This window comes from Gordionus sp. m RMFG-2023, chromosome 1 (assembly GCF_954871325.1).
Source record: "Gordionus sp. m RMFG-2023 chromosome 1, tfGorSpeb1-WG-v2, whole genome shotgun sequence".
Taxonomy (NCBI): Eukaryota; Metazoa; Nematomorpha; class Gordioida; order Chordodea; family Parachordodidae; genus Gordionus; species Gordionus sp. m RMFG-2023.
Genome location: NC_088775.1, coordinates 79,545,922 through 79,572,741, shown reverse-complemented (window position 1 = coordinate 79,572,741; position 26,820 = coordinate 79,545,922). Strand labels below are relative to the sequence as shown.

Genomic DNA, 26,820 nt, shown 5'->3' with positions numbered 1-26,820 from the left:
AATAAGGTTAATTAGAATATAATAACGCAACAAATATTTTTATTTTACATTAAAAATTTAACATATAATTAGAAATTTTTTTTATATATATATTTAAAAAAATATCCAAAGCCTGACCAGACCCGGCCTGAATTTTTTTTAAAAATATTAGGCTCGATCCAGCCCGAACCAGATTTTTTTTTTTAAAATAGGCCAGGCTCGGCCCAAAGCCTGCCCAAATCTACTTTCACAGATCTTTAGTACCGACACCATAGGATAGAAATTATTAGCTCATTAAATACAATCAAATGATTGATAGAATTTAATTATTTATAGATATGCCTCGTCTAATACTAACCTAATCTAATATTATTACAACCTTCTATACCAGTCTTTTAACAAAAATATGGTTTTCTAATAAATCACGTCATATGACAGATAATCTAATGTCAATATCAGATATATCTTGTTTATTTATGCTTAGTTGTAATTTAATTAACCTTCATATGACATATTCGGGAAATGAATGATATTATTTTAAAATCAAAAATAGCACAAACTGCAACGGTAAAATTATATAAAAGAGTTTTTGAAAATCTATTTTACTAGGTCATATTTTTGCATGGGTTAGGCGATACAGGGTAAATATATATTTTATTCAATATACTATTTATATACTTAAATTTAAGGTATGGATGGTCAAGTCAGTTTCAAGAAATGATTTCTCCTCATATTAAATACTTGTTTCCAAATGCGTAATTTTATCTTTAAAAAACTAAATTATGATTATAATTTTAGCCCCATAATTTCAGTGACCTTAAATGCAGGATCTAAGATGCCATCTTGGTAAATTTTTGTAATACGTTTACTATAATACAACATTTATTAGGTTTGATTTATATGGTTTGTCCATGATAGAAAAAGAAGATGAAATTGGCATTAAAGAAGCAGCCTATTCTAGTACTATTTATCTTAAAATCTGCTTAATTTTATTTAGTTCATGATATGATAGACAAAGAAATCGAAAATGGTATACCTTCAAAAAGAATAATTTTAGGAGGATTTTCACAAGGCGGAGCATTGGCCTTATATTCAGGATTTACTTATAAGAAACCATTAGCAGGAATAATAGCATTAAGTGCTTGGCTTCCACTTCACAAATCATTTCCACAGGTAAACTAATTATTTAACACTACATATTGTGATATTAAGTTATCATAAGAATAAAATTCAAATTTCACAAAGCATTTTAATATTTTTCATACTTTGTCAAGATATTATGTTTTATTTTAATATTTATTTCATTTTTTTAAAGTCCTATTTTCAACCCTGTGTTTAAAACATTAAAAAACTTTATTCAAAAACTTAAATTCTATAGAAAATTCAGCAACTAGAAAAATTAGTATAACTTTTTCCTGGAAATAAACATAAATCTAAAATTTTGTATTAATTATCTCCGATATTTTTTAATATATATTTAAATTTTTAGATCTTATAACTTTAATATAGCTAATCAAAATTTGGGGTGAAATAGACCTCAACTTTGTAGTTAAGGCAGCTTTTTCAACATTTGTAGTGAAGGGTTATGGCTAGATGGTAAATAAAAATAAATATTGGATAGGGTTAGTAATAATATCAAGATATCAGTGAAAAAAATTAAAATTGGCACAGCCCTACATATAAAAATTTTTTTTTATTTTTGGGACCTTCCTTTATTATAATATTATCGGTTAATGATGCTTACTACCAAGTGAATGTATGGAAATATTTTAAATACCAACCAAAATTTATTGAAATGTAATAAGACCCTTATTATTTAATATATTAATACGGAATCACGTGGTCGAGTCCTGCCTCCTATATATTATCCCCCCAAGGATGGAACCACCAAGTTAGATTAAGAAAAAAAACATGACCATTCCCGGGATTTGAACTGGGAACTATGGGATCAGTAAGCCAAGCTCTTGCCTACTAGGCCATAGAGGCTTTCCAAAAACCACGATTTTTCAAATATATATTATAAATATATTTGGTAGTGCCTATCCAAATGAAAAATGAACAAAATTCAAATTTGATAAGTAGTACCTTAAGGTAGTAAGCATCATTAACCAATATTATCACCAAAAAATTTTTAAAACACAAATTTTATTATATTTAAATTTATTAAAAATTATTTTAAAACCAAATATTTTAAATCACAATTATTAGCCATAAAAAGTAAAAATAAATAAAATATATTTGAAAAAAATCCAGGCTGGGCCTAAAAATTTAAAACCCGGGCTCTAAAAATTTGAAAAAAAAATCCAGACTGGACTATACAAATAACACTTCTGCAGTCTCTGAGCAGGGGTGGACTGGCGATGCTATGGCCTCATTTTTATGGGGGCTTTGCCCCCATACCCAGAATTTTGTTTTGCCCGGCCTTCGGTCGGGTTCCCTTAAATGACTTCTATGAATTATATGATTTTTATAACTTCTTATTTTTGAAAATAGGTACAAACGATGTACATTTTTTTTAAAAAAAAATAATAATGACACGATACTATACTCATATATATTTTATTTCATGAAATTGCACATCTAAAATCATATTTATTGCACATATATTTTATATTAGATATACAACGATAATGCACTATAAAATTAAATCATACATCACATGTTAATTATAAAATAATACATAATACTCAATATATAAAATCAATTAATTTCACATAAAAAATTATTGCAATTATACAATATTGCACAGAAAATAAAATTGCTACCGCCGATCATATTAAATAGATATAAATAAGATTTAAATAAAAGAATTAATATAAATTTTTAAGTTAATAAATCTCTCATTAACTTTGAACCTTTGCGCAAATAAACAAGAATATCTTTTAGTTCAATCTGCGCTAAAAGTTCCCGTTCAACTGACATCATTAAAAATGCTTCTAATTTTTCTTGTCCTATATTTGGTCTCAGCCTATTTTTTATAATTTTTAATTTACTAAATGTTCTCTCACAATTGACTTGCGTAAATGATAAAGTTAAAATGTAATCATATGCTAAAAATAAATTAGTGTAAGCACTTGTATGCATATTGTATCTTTTAATAATTTCATACACACATATTAAACACTTGTTACATCTATTATCACATTTTGAGTTATTATCATTTTGTAATATTTCATCTTCTTCATATGAATCCTCACTTGTACATACGATATCATTGTCCGTTTCATTTAATTCTTCCACTAAATCTTTGAATACACTGGCAAATGAACACAATTCGTTACGTAATTTAACACTCGATATATTTGCCAATTGTGCCAGTTTTTCTAAGGCCTTTTCAGAAATACCTTTACTATTTATACCCTCAAAATGCCTTGGATGCAAATATTGCACATTCAAAATAAGCTCTTTATTCGCAGAAAACCGTTCCGACAAGCTGTTTATAATTTGATCAATTATAGGACAAAATACTTCGACCCTATAAAGGTCAATCGATTCTTGAGGACGTTCATCTTGGCCTTCGTCACTATATATTCTCTTTACTCATCCTATTCGATTTTTTGGCAGAGCAGTTTGTACCCAGATACTCTCTGGGAGCTTTAAATATGAAAGTGTTCCATTTAAATTAGAAGCCATTTTTGTTGCTTTATTTTGAATTGAAGTAATAGTTATAGATGACACAGAAGACTTGGCATCTTCTATTATTTTCCACGCTGATAAAATATCTAAATTCTTAGTTTGAAGATATAATGACAATGGCCCCATTATTTCAAAAATTTCTAAATATATTATATCAGTACTTAGAGTTTTAATTTACATAAATTATCAATCAAAGACTGTGCTTCTGATGAGGGTTTTGCCTCAAATGATTTATTATCAATTATAAATTGTAAGGCACTTATCGTTATTGGAAGTAGGCTCTCTTTGCCATATATCCATCTAAGGGCTTTTTCATGTGGTCACCATCTTTTCTCTCCTATTTTTTGCAGTCTTCTCAACTTATTTTGGCCAGATGAGCTATTCTGTTTCACCCAAGCATCCATCCTTTTATATGATTCACCAAAGAAAGTTGCTAGTCTGTTCAACAATCCAAATAAATTTTTGCCTTCAACATCGTGGCATGAATCACATATACATAGATTTAATATGTGACTATAACACCAAATATACAAACTACTTGGAGCCTCTTGTCTAATTCAAATGATTCTCCAATTATATTTCTCATTTGAATTCCATGTTTTAAAAGCATTCACTCAAGATATCAAAAAATCCTTTTCCAGAAGAGTTTGTAACTTTTGTAAGTGCAAAAAGCCTTTCTGTTATTTTGCCATTATTTATGTATCGTAGGCAAATAGTTGCTTGATCATAAACAATAATGTCTTGAGTACTATCCATTTGCAAACTAAAACGTTTGTTACCAATCTCCTTTTTTATTAAATTCCTGATCTGATCAAGAACAACATCTATAATTTTGTTAACAGTTGTTTTCGACAACAAGGTTATGAGAGAACCTCTTCCCTTTGATTTTGATTTTTCAGAGAGTTTAAGCTTTTCTTTTCTACGTTTGCTCTTTAAAATAGCCTTCTCTAAATGATATCTTAATATTTGATCATTTTTTGATATAATACGAAACATTTCCAGGAAATTCCCATGATTCAAATTTTCATTTTCAAAGTGGCTAAGTGTTTCAGTAACATTTGATCCTCTATAGGATAAGTTTTGTTTTCCTAAAAACTTTATTATTTCAAATATTTGTTTTATTATGTGGACATTGCTATAAATTTGTCGATTTTTTTCATTTATTTTAATACTAATTGAATTATCAAATGACTTATTTTTTGATGATTAGAGGTAGGCCTCGACAGCACTAATATGTACTTTTGTTTCATGTATTTTAATTAATGAATGCATATGACGAAAATTTGTTGAGCCTGTTGTAAAGTTCACATCTTGTAATATTTTTTTTAGCCTTAAGTTATAAATTAATAATAATAAATTTTTTATATTATCATGCATAGAAATGCCAAAAGGAAATTTAAGGGTGGAGCTGAAAAATTAAGAGAAAAATATGTTGCTTGTCTCAAAGCAGCTGGTGCTGATCCAAAACAACTTAAATTATCTTTCTTTGATAAATCAGTACCAAGTATTTATAATACTAGTACTTCATATTAAAAAATCTATTTATTTAGGAATATCAGCAACTACCTCCCATTCACATCTACCTGAAACAACTACATTATCTGCAACATCTTCTTTTATTATTGCATCAGTTCAATCATTGCCACACCCACCTATAACTATATTACCAACCATTACAGCAGATAAATCATTCACACACCCTGAAAATACATTATCTACAATTACAGCAATTCCATCTTTATTATCCTCACACTTGTCAGAAGCAACTACATCAATAATGCCTTTAGATATTTCACAAAGTGGATTATCAGAATTGGATATGCATAAACATGAAAATGTTAAGCTGCAATTAACAGCTACTATACCACAAAAACTTGCATTCTTAATGCAACATCCTATACAACCAATAAATAGTAAATATGATAAATTATATTATCGAATGGTAATGAATGAAAAAATACCTAGAAAATGGATTACAATAGAACTAATGTGCAATAAAGCCAAAGCTGTCTACTGCCCAATCTGCCTGGCATTTGCAGTATGTGAAAACACTTTTACAACAGGCTCAACAAATTTTCGTCATATGCATTCATTAATTAAAATACATGAAACAAAAGTACATATTAGTGCTGTCGAGGCCTACCTCTAATCATCAAAAAATAAGTCATTTGATAATTCAATTAGTATTAAAATATTAAATGAAAAAAATCGACAAATTTATAGCAATGTCCACATAATAAAACAAATATTTAAAATAATAAAGTTTTTAGGAAAACAAAACTTATCCTATAGAGGATCAAATGTTACTGAAACACTTAGCCACTTTGAAAATGAAAATTTGAATCATGGGAATTTCCTGGAAATGATTCGTATTATATCAAAAAATGATCAAATATTAAGAGATCATTTAGAGAAGGCTATTTTAAAGAGCAAACGTAGAAAAGAAAAGCTTAAACTCTCTGAAAAATCAAAATCAAAGGGAAGAGGTTCTCTCATAACCTTGTTGTCGAAAACAACTGTTAACAAAGTTATAGATGTTGTTCTTGATCAGATCAGGAATTTAATAAAAAAGGAGATTGGTAACAAACGTTTTAGTTTGCAAATGGATAGTACTCAAGACATTATTGTTTATGATCAAGCAACTATTTGCCTACGATACATAAATAATGGCAAAATAACAGAAAGGCTTTTTGCACTTACAAAAGTTACAAACTCTTCTGGAAAAGGATTTTTTGATATCTTGAGTGAATGCTTTTAAAACATGGAATTCAAATGAGAAATATAATTGGAGAATCATTTGAATTAGACAAGAGGCTCCAAGTAGTTTGTATATTTGGTGTTATAGTCACATATTAAATCTATGTATATGTGATTCATGCCACGATGTTGAAGGCAAAAATTTATTTGGATTGTTGAACAGACTAGCAACTTTCTTTGGTGAATCATATAAAAGGATGGATGCTTGGGTGAAAGAGAATAACTCATCTGGCCAAAATAAGTTGAGAAGACTGCAAAAAATAGGAGAGAAAAGATGGTGGCCACATGAAAAAGCTATTAGATGGATATATGGCAAAGAGAACCTACTTCCAATAACGATAAGTGCCTAACAATTTATAATTGATAATAAATCATTTGAGGCAAAACCCTCATCAGAAGCACAGTCTTTGATTGATAATTTATGTAAATTAAGACTCTAAGTACTGATATAATATATTTAGAAATTTTTGAAATAATGGGGCCATTGTCATTATATCTTCAAACTAAGAATTTAGATATTTTATCAGCGTGGAAAATGATAGAAGATGCCAAGTCTTCTGTGTCATCTATAACTATTACTTCAATTCAAAATAAAGCAACAAAAATGGCTTCTAATTTAAATGAAACACTTTCATATTTAAAGCTCCCAGAGAGTATCTGGGTACAAACTGCTCTGCCAAAAAATCGAATAGGATGAGTAAAGAGAATATATAGTGACGAAGGCCAAGATGAACGTCCTCAAGAATCGATTGACCTTTATAGGGTCGAAGTATTTTGTCCTATAATTGATCAAATTATAAACAGCTTGTCGGAACGGTTTTCTGCGAATAAAGAGCTTATTTTGAATGTGCAATATTTGCATCCAAGGCATTTTGAGGATATAAATAGTAAAGGTATTTCTGAAAAGGCCTTAGAAAAACTGGCACAATTGGCAAATATATCGAGTGTTAAATTACGTAACGAATTGTGTTCATTTGCCAGTGTATTCAAAGATTTAGTGGAAGAATTAAATGAAACGGACAATGATATCGTATGTACAAGTGAGGATTCATATGAAGAAGATGAAATATTACAAAATGATAATAACTCAAAATGTGATAATAGATGTAACAAGTGTTTAATATGTGTGTACGAAATTATTAAAAGATACAATATGCATACAAGTGCTTACACTAATTTATTTTTAGCATATGATTACATTTTAACTTTATCATTTACGCAAGTCAAATGTGAGAGAACATTTAGTAAATTAAAAATTATAAAAAATAGGCTGAGACCAAATATAGGACAAGAAAAATTAGAAGCATTTTTAATGATGTCAGTTGAACGGGAACTTTTAGCGCAGATTGAACTAAAAGATATTCTTGTTTATTTGCGCAAAGGTTCAAAGTTAATGAGAGATTTATTAACTTAAAAATTTATATTAATTCTTTTATTTAAATCTTATTTATATCTATTTAATATGATCGGCGGTAGCAATTTTATTTTTTGTGCAATATTGTATAATTGCAATAATTGAAATTAATTGATTTTATATATTGAGTATTATGTATTATTTTATAATTAACATGTGATGTATGATTTAATTTTATAGTGCATTATCGTTGTATATCTAATATAAAATATATGTGCAGTAAATATGATTTTAGATGTGCAATTTTATGAAATAAAATATATATGAGTATCGTGTCATTATTCTTTTTTTTTAAAAAAAATGTACATCGTTTGTACCTATTTTCAAAAATAAGAAGTTATAAAAATCATATAATTCATAGAAGTCATTTAAGAGAACCCGACCGAAGGCCGGGCAAAACAAAATTTAAGTATGGGGGCGAATCCCCCATAAAAATGAGGCCGCTTTAAAAAAAATGCCCACGAGGCCGTGGCGTCGCCAGTCCGCCCCTGTATCAATATTTATCAATATATAACTTTCCATTATTGTAATAAATCCAGACTATTCAACTAGGCTCAAAGGGTGTAAACCCCTGACAATAAATGGAGATATCAACTTATCAATTTTATTGTTTATTGGTTTTATTTAATGGCATTAAATGAAGCTGATATACTGGGTTGAATCATCTTTTTATGGTGGTGGATTTGTTTGTTTTCTTCTCTGCTCTTTTAGATATAACTTATATTGAATGCCTAAATGACATCTATGATTTAAAAAAATAATATATTTTAATATGTTTAACAAAATTTTTAAATGAGTTTGTTGAACCCTTTATTATTAACATGCACATTGTCTTTTTTGACATATTATTTAAAAAAATTCCATCTAAAATTTTAGATTGGGATTTTATTTCAGGAAATTTATTTTCATAATTTCATTTTCGCTACCTTCTTCTTCACTACCATGAATGTTAATCCATCCTACAAATTAAAAAAGAATATAAAATTAGTAATGAAATTCTATCGAGTTACATTTATATGTAAAATATATTCTTTACTTATTTCATTTTTGTGTTATTTTTTATCTATCTATCTATCTATCTATCTATCTATCTATCTATCTTAATGTTAATTGTGAATTTATATGGCGAAATAAAATAAGAAAATTAATATAAGATTTTATGGAGAAAAATAGGTTATGTTTTGTGATATGTAAATTTTTTAAACATGAATATTAAAAAGAATCTATCTGTATCTTTTGTCAGGAATATTAAAAAGATCCCTTTTCAAAACATATTACGTTTAAATTTCTCTTTTTTCATCTCTTACCTTTTGCCTTCTATCCATTCCAATTTTTCTCTATTTTCTTTAATTTTATACATTACATACAAATATAATTTTTTTATTTTTTACCCTTATAATTCTAATGGTCCATGATCTTATATTTTTAATAACTTACATTGCATCAAATTTTTCCCAAGTATCTTTTCCGTGTGAAAACGGCACCACTTCTCTAAAAATAAATGATTCTATAATGATAATTCCACGATTTCTTTTATTTACGTGATACGTGATATTAAGCGCACTAGCCCTAAACGTCGTACATATAGCAAAAGTTATATATACAATAGAGCAACGCTTGGTTCTCTTAAAAAACCCATCAAACTGGGATAAAAAATGGGAAAATAATTAAGAGGACCATCCACGATTTTTGGGCAGGCCGCAGTTACCTGTGCGCGTAAGTGGCAAAGCCACTCACTTAAACGCCCATGGGAAGTAAAAGGGACAGATAAAAGCCCATGCCCGATTAAGTAAGTTTTGATTATGGAAGGGTCATATTGGCAATGTTACAATTTACAATTTAAGTCTTAGGAGTAACTGGGAAATAGAATATACATAGATTAAATTTTATTATGACTTGTAATTGATATTATACAGTGTCCTGAACTAAAATTAAACTGGAAAATAAAACTGAAAAAAGAAAAGAATAAAGCTATAAAATTACTTTTAAATTATTTGTAAAATACTTTTAATAAATAATACTTTACAAATATCTAGAAAATAAATTAGCAGTGCGTCACTATTAAATTTACTACATTTTATCTTTAATTTTGTATTAAATTAAATTGTATCTTGTATTAAAAATAAAATAGAACAAGACTAAAACCAAAAGTAAAATAGAAATGTACACATTTAATACTTAACATATTTTAAATATTACCTTATACAGTATCCTGAACTAAAATTAAAAAAGAAAAAATAAAACTGAAAAGAAAATAGAACTGTAAAACTACTTTTAAATTATTTGTAAAAAAAAATACTTTTAATTAATAATACTTTATAAGTATCTTGAAGATCAATTAGCAGTGTGTCACTATTTAAATTTACTACATATCTTTAATTTTGTATTGAAAATTAAATTGTATCTTGTATTAAAAACAAAATAGGAAAAGGACTAAAACCAAAAAGTGATTAAAAATGTACATATTTATATTAGACATTAATGGAGAGGGAGTATGGACTAGCTATAGAGTAAAAAGGTTTGGTCAAAAAGAATAAAATAAATTATGTCCATTAACAAAAAAGATAAAATTAAGACTTACATTAAAAGTATAGAATTAAAACTATCTGAACGTAATGTAATAAATAAGCTAAATATTGAGGACGTCGATTTCTAAAAAAAGGAATGTCCAAAGATGATACGCTAAAAAAGGAATGTCATAGGAATGTCCAAAGATGATACGAATTAATTTAATGTTCCAGAAGGAAGTTAGTTTTTAATTTGAGAAGTTTGTTAATAGAGTTTTTGTTATTGTTTATGTGGACAAATTGTGTTAAGCTGATATTTAGATGCAATATATCTGAAATAGTTTTATTTAACCAATAGGATCTGTAGCTGCAGTATCTTTTATTCTTATTGGATGGAAGCCAACTAAGAGCATCATATGCTAAGTTGTCTTCTTGGTTCCTAATTATGTGTGCAAAAAGTTGAATTCGTCTCTTTAGTGTAACTGAAACAGGAGCATGTCTCGAGAGTCTCCATAAACAGTTGGTAATAATTTTGGGATAAATATACCCATTTATAAGCCTTAGACATCTATTTATAAAGACCTGAAGTTTCTTAGTTTGTGTTTTATTTATGTCTCAAGTGTCACCACCATATAATAAAATGGGTATAATTATAGAATTAAACATTTGAAGTCTACTCTTTACAGATATTTCTCTGGCGTTCCATAGTTTAAAATATTTATAAAAAACGAATTTGGCATGCTTTAACCTCATTTCAACCTCATTTTTTATGTGGCCCTTATTATCTAGATTTACCCTCAGATATTTGAATTCATGTACTAATTTTAATCCTAACAAATCAAAGGAACGATTTGGGTCGACATCTGCCCACGGGGAAGGCATAACAACGGTTTTATTTAGATTAATAGTTAATCCAGTTTTCTCACTATATGTCTTTAGTATATTCAAAATGTCGCAAGATTCTTCTAATGATTTGGTAGTGATAACTATATCGTCAGCATAATAGATTATGCGATGTTTCAGGGAAAGATCATCCCTAGAGGATAGATTGAGTAAATTAAAAGCCCCTAAAGTGTCGGCGATGATTTTATTCATGATTATATTAAATAGGATTGGTGACAAGACACATCCTTGTTTAACGCCTTTACGTATTCTGAAGGAAGTAGATTGAACGTTATCGATTTTAAAAGAAGAAAAAAGAGAACAGTAATGATTTCTAAGGATTTTTATAATATTTAGGTCAATCCCACTCTCAGCCAGAATTTCCCATAATACTTCGTATTTAATACTGTCGAAAGCTTTTCGGAAATCTACAAAGATAAACAGAAGTGGTAGTTTGTACCTATAACTTTTTTGTAAAGTAACTTTTAATGCAAGAATTGGTTGCAAGATATTCCGCCCCGGTCTGTACGCACAGATATTGTTGGATAGTAGATGTCTAGTGGAAGAAAGAATTCTATTTTTTATTAACACCATAAAAACTTTAGATGCTATAGAGGTAAGTGCAATAGCTCTATAGTCATCAAAGACGAGTGGGTTTGGAGTTTTCGGGAAGTTACATATAAATGACAGGTTCCAATCTTTTGGAGTAATGCCGGAAGTCCAGATTTTATTAAAAATGATTAATAGAAAGGTAGAGATATAATCAGGCGAAACTTTTAAGTGTTCCGCTCTGATTCCATCTGGTCCGGCGGCTTTATTATTTCTTAGTTTCATAATAGCCCTTTTATCTCCTACGTGGTAAAATTTGACCTTGAGGAGAGAAGGTTATCACCCAGAGGCGGTTAAGGGAGTTCGGAGTTAAACATTAAAGAGTAATGGTCAAGCCATAAATTTATTTGATCGTCTGGGTCACGAATAATATTGTTATTAACTTTCAGTTTGGGCAAAGGTTTAAAATTGGAGGGTTTTTGAAATTTTTTTAATTTTTTATAGGCATCATAGAGTTTATTGCACCTCATATCAGCATCGATTTCCTTAGCTATATCCATAAATATATCACTATATAATAATGTCACATGATCTAAAAATAACAAAGATAAAAAATATGTTATATATCTCTTATTCGAAATCAATTGAAAAACGTCTATAAATGTCAATTATATATCAACAAATAGAACAGTCCATTAACATATCACTAATATTAATTTATCTAAGTTTATATATATATTAATCTAATTACGTGGTAAATTTTTTTATAATTTTATGCATGATTAAATAAAATTTTCAATATCCAAATAATTATAAGATACCAGATCATCTTTAAAAATACTAGAAGAGGGATGGTGGTTATGAATAAAATTAGAGGAAGAGGGCAGAGCTTATTTGATAGGAGGAAAGTCATGGGGGGGGGCAACATTTTAGAATGGAGTTATGGATAAAAATTTTGAAGGAGGTAATATTGTCATTCTTTTGGATTGAGTTAAATATTTTTTAAAAATCTTTTTTTTTAGTATTTATATATTTTGGACAAGTCATTTAAATTCTAAATGTTAAAAGAGTTATATTTTTCATTTAACTTTTAAAAATATATATGGGTGAGGAATGATCTGCATATTAATTTAAAATTGACTAATTCGAGTCGTTTAACAACACTAATTTGGACAAACTAACCAATTGAAATATTATATATAAATAATATTAATTCCCACATTTCAAATTCTAAAATAAATATATTAATCTAGGTTCACCTAAAATCGAATATATTTACGCGCCCTTAGATTATTCTAGAAAAAAATTAGTTGCATCTCGAAGATTTGATAAGATATTTTTTGGCCAAAATCGAGTTAAAAGCAACGCTAAATACAGGAGAGAATAATTTTTAAAATTCAATATTTTAAATTGAGTAATTACAATTTCAATTCGAAAAAAAAATTAAATATTTTTAAAATTTGTTTTTATTTTTGATTTGAAGTCTAGATTAAGCTAATACTTATTGGTCTTCCTAAAGAGTTTACAAGTATGGCTTAATATAAACAGAACATGCAAATTACTCCACCCAAAAAATTTTTAAACTAATATTATGCATTTTTTTAAATTATAAATTGATAGGAACTATCAGCGGAGAATAAAGATATTCCTATATTCCAGGCCCACGGCAAAATGGATAATGTAGTAAATTACCATTTTGGGCAAAGAACACACGACGAAATTAAAAAATTTAATCCAAATATACAATTGCATAGTTACCCAATTGAACATAGATCAGATGAAAAAGAAATGGAAGATGTTAAAAAATTTATCTCCGAAAAATTACCTTAATTTTTGCATTTTATATTATTTTTTTACCAAAATTTATAATATTTATTAACTGAATATTTTTATATAGTCATTGGAAAAAATTATAATATTAAATATTTTGATTACATGTTATAATTAAAAATAATATACCTCGTTACACATAATATTTCCAGTGTTCACTAATGATTTTATTTTGACAATAAATAAAGGTCCACTCTGATTTTTCACATTGTGACAAATCAGTATATATACTGTTATTTCTAAAAATATAATTAGGAAAGATTATAAAAAAAATTGACAAGAAATTTAATTTTTTAAATCCTTACTCAGGAGATTTCATTATAATCTCGGATAAAATAAATAAATTGATTGGCCTATTTAATTAAGGATATTTTCAAAAATTATCAAATGTAATATACAGAATAATAAAATAATAATACCGTTAATAAATTAAATACTAATTCAATACGCTTACTTATTTATTTAATTAGAAATGATATGGATTACATTAATTACCACTCATACATTTACTCCAACTTTTAAAAATTACAATTCATTATATTGTCTTCTTGAGGCATGGTAATCCTAATTGTCAACCCTGAGTTTCTTTTCAAAAGTCTAAATAGGTCTCGAAGTCAAAAAAATCTCTAAAAAGTCCTTTGCACCCCCTAAAAAATATTGCATAAATATTATACCAAATTTTATTTTTCATAATATATGTTTTTCATTCATGATTATTCTTAGGAATTATTAAATATTATAAATAGCTTTTTACTAAAAAACTGCCATTTTAAAATCTTATATTTGCATCTGCAATGAGCTCGAAATCGAAGTTAAGAAGCAGGGATGCGAATTCGGCAAAATTTTTGCGCGGGTTCGGTTAATGTTAAAAATAAGAGTTCGGTGGAAATATTTTTGAACCCTGGTTTAGCTTGAAGAATTTTTGAATACAAAAAAAACCTATATTTAAATCATAATTAAAAAACTAGACATAAATTTGGTATAAAAAATAAATTTTTTATTATATTTATGACTTGTTCACTTTCATTTTCCTCTAATTAATAATCTTTGAGAATAAGTTAAAAATAAATGGCGTGAATGAATATAATTGTTTAAAATTTATTAACACAATAGGAATCTTTGTGAATAAATTAAAAAAATTAAAAAATGGCATAAATGAATAGTTGTTTAAAATTATTAACACTTCACTTTATTGGAAATTTGACATAAAATTTCAATTAAATCATTAATATTTGTATTTACAATTATACAAATATCTTAATATATGATTTTAACAATACACTCAACCCGGTTGAATTCGGGTTCAAATAAAGTTCCCAGGTTCAGTTCGGGGTAAAATTTTATAAACGGGGTTCAGGTTCGTTTCGGGTTCAAATTTTTTCCAAAAACCAGGGTTTTCTTCTCCGGGTTCGGTTCGAATTTATGTTAATAAGTAGACATATTGTTTTTTAACAGAAATTGCAATTTTAAAATGGATTTTAAATCAACAAATATATAAACACAAATAATAAGTATGTAAGTTTTTTTTGATGAAATTATTTTTCGATCGGCAGGTAACCATTGTCCAAGAGGGTAGGGTGGATTACCATTTTTTGCGCTTTACCTATTATCCCTTATTTGACTTGGCCTTCGTTTTTTTGATTGTCCCGTGGTTATTTTGATTTTTAGAAATATTTTTATATTATCTCCATTTTGGCCGAACAATTGGAAGCACTAATTCTAATTTAGGACAATGTTGTTTTAAAGGGGGAAAAAATTATTAGTAATATAAGAAAAAAAAATTGGCATCATACCAGAATATAGAAGTTCTAAACATCTGGTCTGCGTCAAACGATTTCGCTAACCATAAAAACGTGAAATGTTATTTCTAAATTATATATAATTTATTTATTATGATTCCTATTTGTACTGTATAGTATTTATAGGCGAAAAGTGGTTCTTGCTGCATCGATCTTATTCTTTATACTGCACTTTATATGATCCAAAAAAATTTTGATCTAAAAAAAATTAATCACAGAATTTAATTATATAAAATATTTTTTTAAAAAAATGATTCCAAATATCACATTCTTATTTTAGAAAAGTTTATCTAATGTTAACATAATTACAAATACAATACAATTTAAAAGCCATTTTAATATTATTGCAATCATATCATATCAAAATCATCCCAATAAAATCAAACCATTTTGATCTTTATATTATTGACTATAGCAGCAATTACGTTATTATTACTTTGCCTTTTCAGATTAAAAAAAATTCTTAATTTAAAAAAATCTAAAAGCAAATCGAGTAATTCGCCCAATACCTCTCCGAATGGCGATAATTCGCCTACTGAAGACAGCAGTGGATTATCCTCAAATGAAAATGAGGAAGGGGAAAGCGTGCTCAAACCCTTTTTTAGCAGAACGGATCTAGAAAACATGGCGTCTAAAATTAACTCCTTAAATAAATTATCGTATTGGCCGGAAATTGGATTAAAACATATACCTTATTGGTACGGAGGGGAACATAACGCGCAATATTGTTTTCATAAAAGTTGTCATTACCGTTATAAAGCCAGTAAGTATTACCATTGGGATTTCAGCCACTGGGAATTTGATTGCGAAAAAAAAGACGTGGCAAGATTCAAGAAGGAACCATTTTATTCGCACTACCTTCTTTACATAAAAAACGATAAATTTTATAAGTTCTTATTTCGTATGTTCATTGAAAAAGACCAGGTTTGGAATGAGATTATGAATTATTATCATAGTGAATATATGCGAACAGCATCCACAGAGCTCAAAAGCCCGACATCTTTTAAGGATGAACTTGACGATGCTACTCTTAAGAGCCAATTAGCGTATTTAAATGACCTTTCGTCGACTAGCGATGCGTACGCGTTTAAATATGATAAGAATTATAATTGGTGGCAGTTCTCCGATATATTCTATTCCAATCCCATTTTTTCGGAATACAATATCGATACGCCTACACCCATATCTTCAACGTATAATAAGGGCAAAAAGGAGCACAAGGGAATTTTTAATTTATTTGATTAAATTTTCTCCAAAATTTAGAATAAAGAAATAATCGTCCATTATTATTTGCATATTCTTAGATTTTTATGAAATATTTTTGTCTATAAAAAAAATAATAAAAATACGATTTAAATCAAGAAATCTCGGAGTTTGATATTAAGCTTGACTATTCTTTTACAAAATGACATTTTTTGTGTTATTTAACTTAGATGGATCTTAATTTTTAAAATTATTTACTCTTTTTAGATTTTACTTGTGTAGACATTATTTTTTAAAATTTAGGTAGAGATACATTACTGACTATTATAGTTATTATTTAGGGGGTACTTAATTTTTAAATACATGTGATGCTCATAAAAATGATTGGCATTTTTTGTTATATTATAATAAGTATTAATAAAATGTTTTGATTTACGACAATTTAGCCGTGAATTTTAATAAATTAAGTAAATTCAAAAATTTAAGGGAAATTTTAGAAAGGTCAAGTAGTAAGCGCGATTTGCGGAAGCGAATCGCATCCGAACATAGGATTTTTGATTTCATTATAGCAATCTAACTCGTTTCATAGCATCATTCAGTCATAAATTATATACCTGAAATTTACTTGACTTTAGTAAATTATCCAGCGATGATTTAAGCGAATCACGTTTATTATAAACAAGGCCTAAGTTAAGTATTCTCTACATTACGTGATACGCCTCCAGCAAAATCGAGTATTTCAAAATTTAAAACGAACATTATAAATGATTGTATAGTTTATAAAAAATTTGCCAATGACTTAGGGATATGAAGCAAAGCCCTAAATATACAAAAGTCTTTTCGTATACGATATTTATAATTAAAAAAAATTAATAAAGTTATTAAAATACGATTAACAAAATCCTGGCTACGCCTATCGTATTGACCAACTAATTGCCTATTAGTTTAAGAGATGTTACAGAATTGTTAATGGATAAGATTTATGGTTAGATCCAGTTCTTAAAACTTTTAACACTTCAGGTGCTATTTATAATTAGTTTGTTCTGATTCTGTTTAAAATTTGTCGTGAATGAGTGATAATTTTTTTTGAACTCATTTATTTTCTTAAAAGCCAACGGGCTTAGAACGTTCCGGTCTCATAATCGAGCTCGCATATTTATTTTAAGGCGCTTTAAAGAGGAAAAAGAACGTTTACAAATGAAGAGTTATTGCTGATCTTTTAAGCAATTATCCAAGGGGAAAAAATAATCTTTTTATTGATGTTTCCAAAGTAATCTCTTTTAAAATAAAATAATACCTTGATTTTTCATCATTTAGTTAAAATGTTTTATTTTTACCATGCTGGGTGAATTTATAATAATAATGGTTTATCATGCCATAAGGAAAGTTTAAGATTGTTATTAGTATATATGTCGTATTGTAATATGGAATCAATGTGAATTCAGAATCTTTCCATTTTAAATCATGGTTATAATGAGTTAATGTAAATTATAAATTCGTAAAACCGCAGAAAGTTTATTAAAACAAACTTTGTTGGTTATAAAAATTTAATTATATATTGATTTGTTTTTTTTGGAAATGAAATGTTAGTTTGCGAAAGTATTTCAAGCTTGAATATCAGAACCCTTATTGTTTTTAAACTATGGATCTAAGATTCTGATTCTATATATATGGGTATAATGGCTGTTCTAGAAGGGTGAAATCATCTAATAATACATTAATATATCGAAGGATGTTCAAGTGTAAAATGCTCGAACTGATCAAATACTTATCGATTAAGTGACATGGTTAAAAATTAACTCTTAAACTTCCCTTTTTCTTCTAACGTAGTAACTATTAAAAATATCCTTGTATAATATCAAATATTATTTAATTAAAATATATTTATGAATTGTTATATATATTTACCTTTATTTAATAGAACCTCCAAAAGTATATTGGGAAAAACATTTATATTATCAAACTAAGATATAGAACGAATTATTCATATAACCAAAAAAATTGGTTTAATTTCTCATAAATATGTATTCCAAATTAAAATTTTATTCGACGAAAACAATCCTGGAACAAAAGTTTAGATATTTGTCGATTATCATTAAAAATGATATTCAAAAATAATACACATTTTCACCAGAAAAAAATATATATAAAGAAGTGCAGAATCGTAAAACAAAAGAATTTTCCTAAAATCGCCAAGTTTACAATTGTCTTTTTAAAAATAAATCTCGAATAACAAGAATGAAGGGTTAAACATTTTTTAAATTTGGATATATCTCGTCATTTAAGAGAATTTAGCCTATTGGTGAAGTATTACTTTACAAATAAAATTAATATTATATTGGATATTTAATTATATTTGACGTTTCTAAGTTTGGCCAACCATGATTGAATAGATGTTTTGATTTAATTTAGAGGACGAATCTCAACAGTGATAGCAATAACCTAGAGGTTGATTTTATTAAATGGTTAGGTCTACCTTTTTTTAAAAAAATTTTGTTGTTCTTGGTGGGATGTTCATTCCATGAAGGATTTACAAACTTCTTCAAAATCAAAAATATCTAATAGTTTCCATCTTTATTTTTTTTTGAGTGTGATTAAGCAAGATTTTTGGTGAATATTAAGTCTACTTTTTTTAAAAAAAAATACGAGCTTGTCCACACTTAAAATAAACTAAAATATGATATTCTAGTTCAAATTCTGTCTAGCAAAGGCTAAACAGAAATAATTATTAAAAATAAGTCGAATCAGGTTACAGCCTAAAGATTTTTTTTAAAGAGCGCTTTTTTTTGAGCATGCTTAAACAAGTTTTTTGATCAAATTTTACCTAAAATTTCAAACTTTTTTTCTAAAATTTTTTTTATGATTTTAATGTTATAAAAATCTTATATGAATGAAATTACTTTTAAAAATTTTTGTTGATCTTCTTTAAAAATATCTTCAATTTTTATTATCTCCAAAAGAAAAAATTTTCAAACTCTGAAAAGGGACATATAAGTGTATACCTGTTCCATTTAGATAGGAGCAAAATATGACAATTTTGAAAATGTATTTGATGATAAAGATCAAAAACTCAATTACGTTTAGTGCAAAAAAATGTAAAACGATATTGCAATATCTATATATATAATGGGGATTCTCGTGAAACTACAAGTGGTTTAACTCGAATGAGGATTAATCTATTCCTAAAATAACTCAATATTTAGTTTAAAAAAAACCCCAAAAAGTTATATTATAAGTTATCGAAGATATATTAAATATTCAAAAAATTCATAACCGTTTTCCGATGAAGTTGAAAAGAGAAGAATATTCCACAGGTTGACTCTCGATTTGAGAAATGCGACGGAGTTGCCAACCTAGAATAAATCCCAATCTCTCTGCAATGAGGTTGAAGGAGGATCGATTTGGGAAGAAGACTTTTAAAGATCAATGACCCGAAAGAGGTGAGGATCTGGGTGAGTCGTTAATTTGCTAATAATTAGGTCACATGATAAACGCAAATATATGAAGGCACTGGCGGAGAAAAGGGGATCATATTTATATTCCACCTGCGTGGGTAGGGTGACTTGTAGCCAAGATAATTCGATGAATATTTTGATCTCTTGTTCAAAGTAGCAAGAATGATAGGATATTGAAAAATGCTTGTTAATCGAAGGGTATAAAGAATCTTCGGAATTACAAGGTAATTTTTTAGTAGGAAAAAAGACTGGTGTGCCAAGGGATGTAGTAAGATACCATGCATTTGTTTAAGTTCATTTGAGGTATCTGCAAAAAATTTAGTGAAGGAATTTCCATTACCTACAAACCTGAATTTGAACATTACTGTTTAGGGGATAGTATTCACTCAAAGGATTTATTGTTAGATCTATATTTAAAAAGAAATTTAATATGCCAATTCCATGTTAACCTGTGGCTAGCCGGCTATTATTCCATCATCAATATACCAAGTGTGTAAATTAAGCATTCATTGAGTTTTGATCTCTCCTATCATTCTATCTATTCCAAGACGAAAAAGGATTGGTTCAAATGGGGAACTCCATTGGATACCTTCTATTGATGGAAATAGTTAATAATGTGTTGATCTGGAGTAGCAGTCCGGAAGAAACTAGAAAAATTCAGGATAATACATGTTCAAAATATAAATATAAAAATAATGAATTGGTTACATTCCCCATAATATATATTTTTTTAAAAACAAATTTAAATATCACATTAATTTCGTATATATAATTCTTTCCTCTAGTGACCCAAACCTTTCTGACACTTATGAGTAATCCCGGTTTGGCCAAAATATTGCTCGAACCGTTTTTAAAAATCGATCGGGCGGTTTAACACTATTTCCATCCACTTTAATAAATTTTCGTCAGATATTAACGTAGAAATATTTATATATTTTCCGCTGGATATTTCGACGAAGGTTTATATTTTTCGCCAATTAGGAATATTTATATATTTTCACTGGAATCAGAATTATTTTATTTCGGTTTTTTTTCGAATTCGATTTTTTTTAATTTTAATTTCAATTTTATTATTTTATTTTATTTTCAACGATTTTTACTATTTTCTTTTAAAATGATAAATTTAAATATTATTTGATCTATAACGTCCAAATTTTCATTTTTACCCTGGTTTCTCATCTCCAAATTTTCATTTCTTTAAATATTCAAATGTTGATTTGACATTTTTGCCCCATCAAGTAATAATTAAGACAAAAAATTATTATTTTTTATATATATTGGAACATGAATCACTTTAATTATTTTTTCTATTCTTTGTAATTCTCAATTCATTTTCAATATCATAATTAGCTATATTAGATAATTCACGGATTATTTTGTTTGAATAAATTTTTTTAAGGTCCTTTCTCAATTTTCTGGTTATATAGCTTGTTTTCTAGAAATTTAATAATACTACGAAATTTTTCAATTTCTTCTATTCTTTTCCCTTCTTATTTAATTTTATTTAATCAAATCTTCTAACTATTAAATCTTTTAATTTTTTATTTTTTAAAACATTAGAAAAAAAGAGTTAATTGATGCGGTAGATAATCTGTTGCCTATTTATACAATAATTATCTAAAAAAAATTTTAATGATCAACATGTGATTTGCTGTAGCATCACAAGGGGGGGGGGGGCTCAGGAGCTCAAGCCCCATGAAAAATTTGAATAACCCCCCGAATTTTTTTTTAAATGACTCCCTAATAACCCCCTGAACTTAAAATAATTTTTTTTAGTCCCTTGAACGATTTTCTTTATATAACTATTAATTATTTTATATAGATTTGATTTCTTTAAAAATTAATAAGACTATCTTAAATTTTATTAAATGAGTTTTTAATTATTAGATTAGATTAATACATATAAATTATATTTTCACAATGTCAGCTTGCAATCAAGTTCTGTGTTAAAAATGGAATGTCAATATCACTCATAATGTCGAAATATTAATTTAGCATTAACAGTTGAAGCTTAATTAATTTTTATTATTTAAATTATTTTATAACCCTAATTAAATAAATATAATCATTTATTAATTGAAAATTAACAAGTTTAATATTGTAATTAGCCGAGTTCAAAATCACTAATCAACTATGGTATTCATTTTAAAATTTAATCACCATGCCTCTTTCTAAAAATATTTTAAGGTCCAAATAAATATAAGAAATTTCTTTATAAAAAGTAAGTAACATATAATTGAAAACCCTCTATTATATAGAATTGGTTAAAAAAAATTAGGTAAAATGCCACTTTTACAAACATATTTGAAAGTTATAGAATATAATACAGTTAATATTTTAATAAACTTAACTGATCAATGCTTTTGATAATAAATAGTAACAATTTGCATTTAATTCTATAACACCATCTATTTATTTAAAAAATATTAATAAAAATTAAAAATCTTTAGATATCTTTTTTTCCTTCTCTTTTTTTAAATGTTTTTAGGAAAGTTATTTTTTCTTCTTTGAAAAACAATTTTGAATTAAATTTTTAATACGAATATATTCTTGATAATATTACAAACTACTATTATTTTAAGATATAATATATCAACTAGAAGTGGTGCAACAATAATATATAAAATCCTAATTGCTTTTATCATATCACTCTGGTCCTTATTTTTTAGTTATAAAATGTTACATTTCTTGTGTGGCATCCTTGCCATATAAATAACTCAAGATTTCAATATGCATAATTATTTCTTCCAAAGATTTTTAGTGTTTTTATTTTATCAATTTATCTAACATTATAAATTCTAATATGAGTTTACATTGTGAGTGTCATGGCTATGATTGCAAATCAACTAGAATCTATTATTTATGTGACTATGTAATTTAAGAATATTACTCCTGCTGCTGAGAGAACTTGATGGCATAATTTAGATGAGGAATATGGTCAACTGTCTAGTCGTTTATATATCATTAAAAATGGAAGATAATCTTTTAGAAATTTAATATTTCACGATAATTTTCTCGATTACTTATCTAGCTTCCATAATGTCATCTAGGTCTAACCACAACTTTATGATATGGATTAGTCGTTAATATTCTCTCTTCAAGAATTATTGATTTGGTTAGGCCTGCAAAATTTTTCCTTATTAGTCAATTCTATAAAACATTACCTAAAATGGTTACACAAAGTTATAATAGATTAATGACCTTTCGTCAATGTAGGTTGCTAAAAATTATATTGTCTTGTGTGGTTTTTAAAAACCGTTATCAATTGAGGTTAACCTTTTTTATCACTTGTAATTCTTTAAAAAAAAAATTATACACGCAATCGAAAATATTTAATATTTTAATAAATGGATAAGTTTTTTGTATTAAAAAATATTATCTTTAGAAATGTCTTGTATTATTTTACTTTCATTATTTGTATGTATAATAAATAACAAAATAAAATACATCTAAGCATTTTTAAAGAAGAAATTTAATTCTGAGTACAATGATATAAAAATATTTGAAATTAGGTTTAAAATGTTAGCCTTTTTCCTCTGAATGTTTTCGTGACAAAAAAATAAATTCCTAACAGAAAACGTAAAAAAATACATCTAAGCATTTTAAGATAGGAAATTTAATTCTGAGTTCAATGATATAAAAATATTTGTAATTACGTTTAAAATGTTAGTTTCCCACTGAATATTTCGCGACAATAAAATATTTCGAACCGAAAAATTAAAAAAAAATTTATCATTTAATTTATATTTGTCAATTACTTCGTAATCCAGTACTTACAATATTTTTATACTTAAAGATTAAAAAAATTGGAAAAGATCTTAAAATTTACATTTTTTTAATATATTATAATGTAATCTTATTAAAATGTTTTTCTCGTAAAGAAAGCAATAAATCAATCAAATTTCTTTTAATCATTTTCTTTGTTATTTTTTATTTTCAATATTATTTTATAGCCTTTCGTATCATGCAGCCTTTCGACTTACAGACCTACCCTACCCGTCTGACATAGAGGCAAGGGTGGAAGATTTATATATCTCTAGAGATATTCTTAGTCTAAGATAAATTTTAGGGTTATGATAATGAATATTATTTTGTTATTAAGAGACTATTGTGATAAAAGATACTATCATGTTTTATAATATATGCATCTTTATTTTAAAAAATTAAATTTTCTGGTGGTTTATTACAGGGCTGTGAACCTTCCATCTAAAAAAAGGGTTTAGGTTTGGGTTCTGGTTCAGTGAAATATCTCTGAAGCAGGTTGGGTTGGGGTTAAGGCGGGTTCAGATGGTTTAGAAAAATAAATACTTATAATTTAAGAAAAGTAACAGAAACATCAGCTTTTTATAAATCCATTACCATAAAAATAATTTATCATAATTAGAATATAAGAATTATCATAATATCTTCCAAAATCTAGATGTTTAAATTAAAATTTCAATTTTTTCCAAAATCTAGATGTTTAAATTAAAATTTCAATTTTTTATGCCTAACTTTAACATTCCATTGCAACTTGCATATAAAGCTATTTTACCTTGTGATTATGTTCTTTTCTTTGGTCCTACATTTGATTTAATTTAATAATCCAACAAACAAATAAATATTTCCAAAATATATATTTTTATATTAAGGTTATAAAAAATGCTGGTAAAATTTTTCTATAACATGGAGTACTCTAAAATATAAAAAAAACGATTCCACTTCACCAAAAAATGTTTTTATATTGAAAATAAAAAAATTATGTTTTAAATTTCCTGCAACTTTTATCAATATTGAGGTTAAGTTAAAGGGCCATAATTAGAAAATATTTCTTTAAAGGGCCACTGGGAGAATGGGGGCTTCATTTTTTTTTGTAAAATTGCATATATCGATCTGATTTGACAGGTAATTGCATATTTTTATCTATGAAATAATTATGGTGGGGTGAGGGGCTCTAGCAGAATTTCCTCCAATTGTTTCTTTCTCTCCATAAAAAAGAAAATATTTTTAAATTTGTTATATTCTTGTAAACAAAAAAATACATATTTAATGCATATTATTTTATGATTTTAAAATATTTCAAAAATTTCAAAGTCAAAAATTATTTTGTGTACCAAGTTTCAATTAAATTAACCAACAAAATTAATTTCTTGAAATGACTCGCTAAAAAAAATAAAAAGCTAAAATAATAATATACTAAATTATTTCAGCAAATTTTATTTATTTGTAAAATCGACTTATATTAATTTTTAAACTTATATCATTCCAAAATAAATATTTACAAATTTACGCGTTGTTTTATATTATAAATATAATAATATATTTTTTTGTAAAATATATATCGACCTGTCGCATTTTTTATATGTGTTTATTGTGTAGCCCTGAATTCATAGTTGGCGCGAATTCGCAGTAAAGATTAAAAAATTCGCGGTGAAGAATGCAAAAATAAATTTTTTTTATATTCGCCGCTAATTCGCGCTAATTGTAAATTCAGAGTAACAGACAATCTTATTAATAATAAGTAGGGCTGTGCCGAACCACATATTTTTCACCGATCCGATATTTTCCGATATTAGTTTAAAACCGATCCGATACCGATCTGATATTTATAATGATTTTTCACCCCCCCCCCCCTCTTTTAAACCAAATGTAATTAAGAAATCAATATTTTTTATGCAAAAAATCATTTCTACAATTAAGTCTATAATTAAAAAAAAATTATATTATAATATATAAAAAAAATAATTATGTAAAATAAGTATACAACGTAAAATAACAAAAAAAGGGAAATTAAAAGGATCGGTTTTTTACAGGGATCGGTTTTTTACAGGTATCGATCCGATCCGATATTTTTAGAAAGCACTAAATATAGGTGCCTATCCGATCCGATATTTAATATCGGCGCAACCCTAGTAGTAAGGGAATGATCCGGTCTTTGGTCCCGACCAGATCGATACCATGCGATACGGAATCCATGGGGATCGGAATCTTTTGATTTTAAATAATTTATTGAGGGTGATTTTTAAATTTGGAAGAATTTGATTTGACAGATATATATTTAAAGCATGTTATATGTACCCACACTGAATTTTAAACTTTCTAGCCAACTTTAGAAATATTCGTAATTTGCATTATTTTTTATGAGGAATTTTCACATAAATTTTTATTTAAAAAGTACACACAAATATTGCGAAAAATTCTTCGAAATTTATAGGGTATGCTCTACACATGTTGAAATACATTTCCGGTTAAATCGAATTTTTTTAATTTTAAAATAACTCTCAGTAATTTATGTAAAATTGAGAGGTTCTGAATTCCCTTTGATTTCATATTCCAATACGACATACATATGTGATTTATTAATAATAAAAATTGGTCTTTAATTTAATTTCGGTCATATTTTTGGTAAGAAAAATGTTCGTTCTTATTTTAGACCATTTAAAAAACATTTTTAAGTTTGGCCCATTCTGCCTCTTCCTTCCTACCCATGGATGATTTTTGGATCTGGTTACGCCATTGATTTTTATAATGAATAAGCAGATCAGAACACAAGGTAATAAATTTTAAATAAAGGAAAATATAAATAATTGGTTAATGACTAAACCAGTTAATATGACTAAATTTCATAATTTATGTAATATTAAGATTAATTTATATTTATGACATAAGTCCCAATGCCCCTCTAGTTCCTGACATGGTTAAATAATATTCAAATTTTTAATAATTATAATTTTAAAAAAAATTCTTTTATATCATTTTGGAATTTACCTTTTTAAAATTTTTTTATACTCTGTTCGGGTTTTTACCATCTTAACGAAGTTGATATTGGT

The 26,820-nt window shown here is 26.9% G+C and overlaps 1 protein-coding gene across 1 annotated transcript; it reads left to right on the top strand.

Annotated features, from left to right (window-relative positions):
- Window positions 1–420: 420 nt before the first annotated feature.
- Window positions 421–13,703, top strand: LOC135931461 (acyl-protein thioesterase 1-like). Its single transcript, XM_065468590.1, has 7 exons — window positions 421–546; window positions 589–620; window positions 669–734; window positions 778–825; window positions 869–939; window positions 977–1,152; window positions 13,345–13,703. Exons 1-7 carry the CDS (start codon window positions 502–504, stop codon window positions 13,552–13,554), a joined length of 648 nt encoding a protein of 215 aa, XP_065324662.1. The 5' UTR covers window positions 421–501; the 3' UTR covers window positions 13,555–13,703.
- Window positions 13,704–26,820: the final 13,117 nt, after the last annotated feature.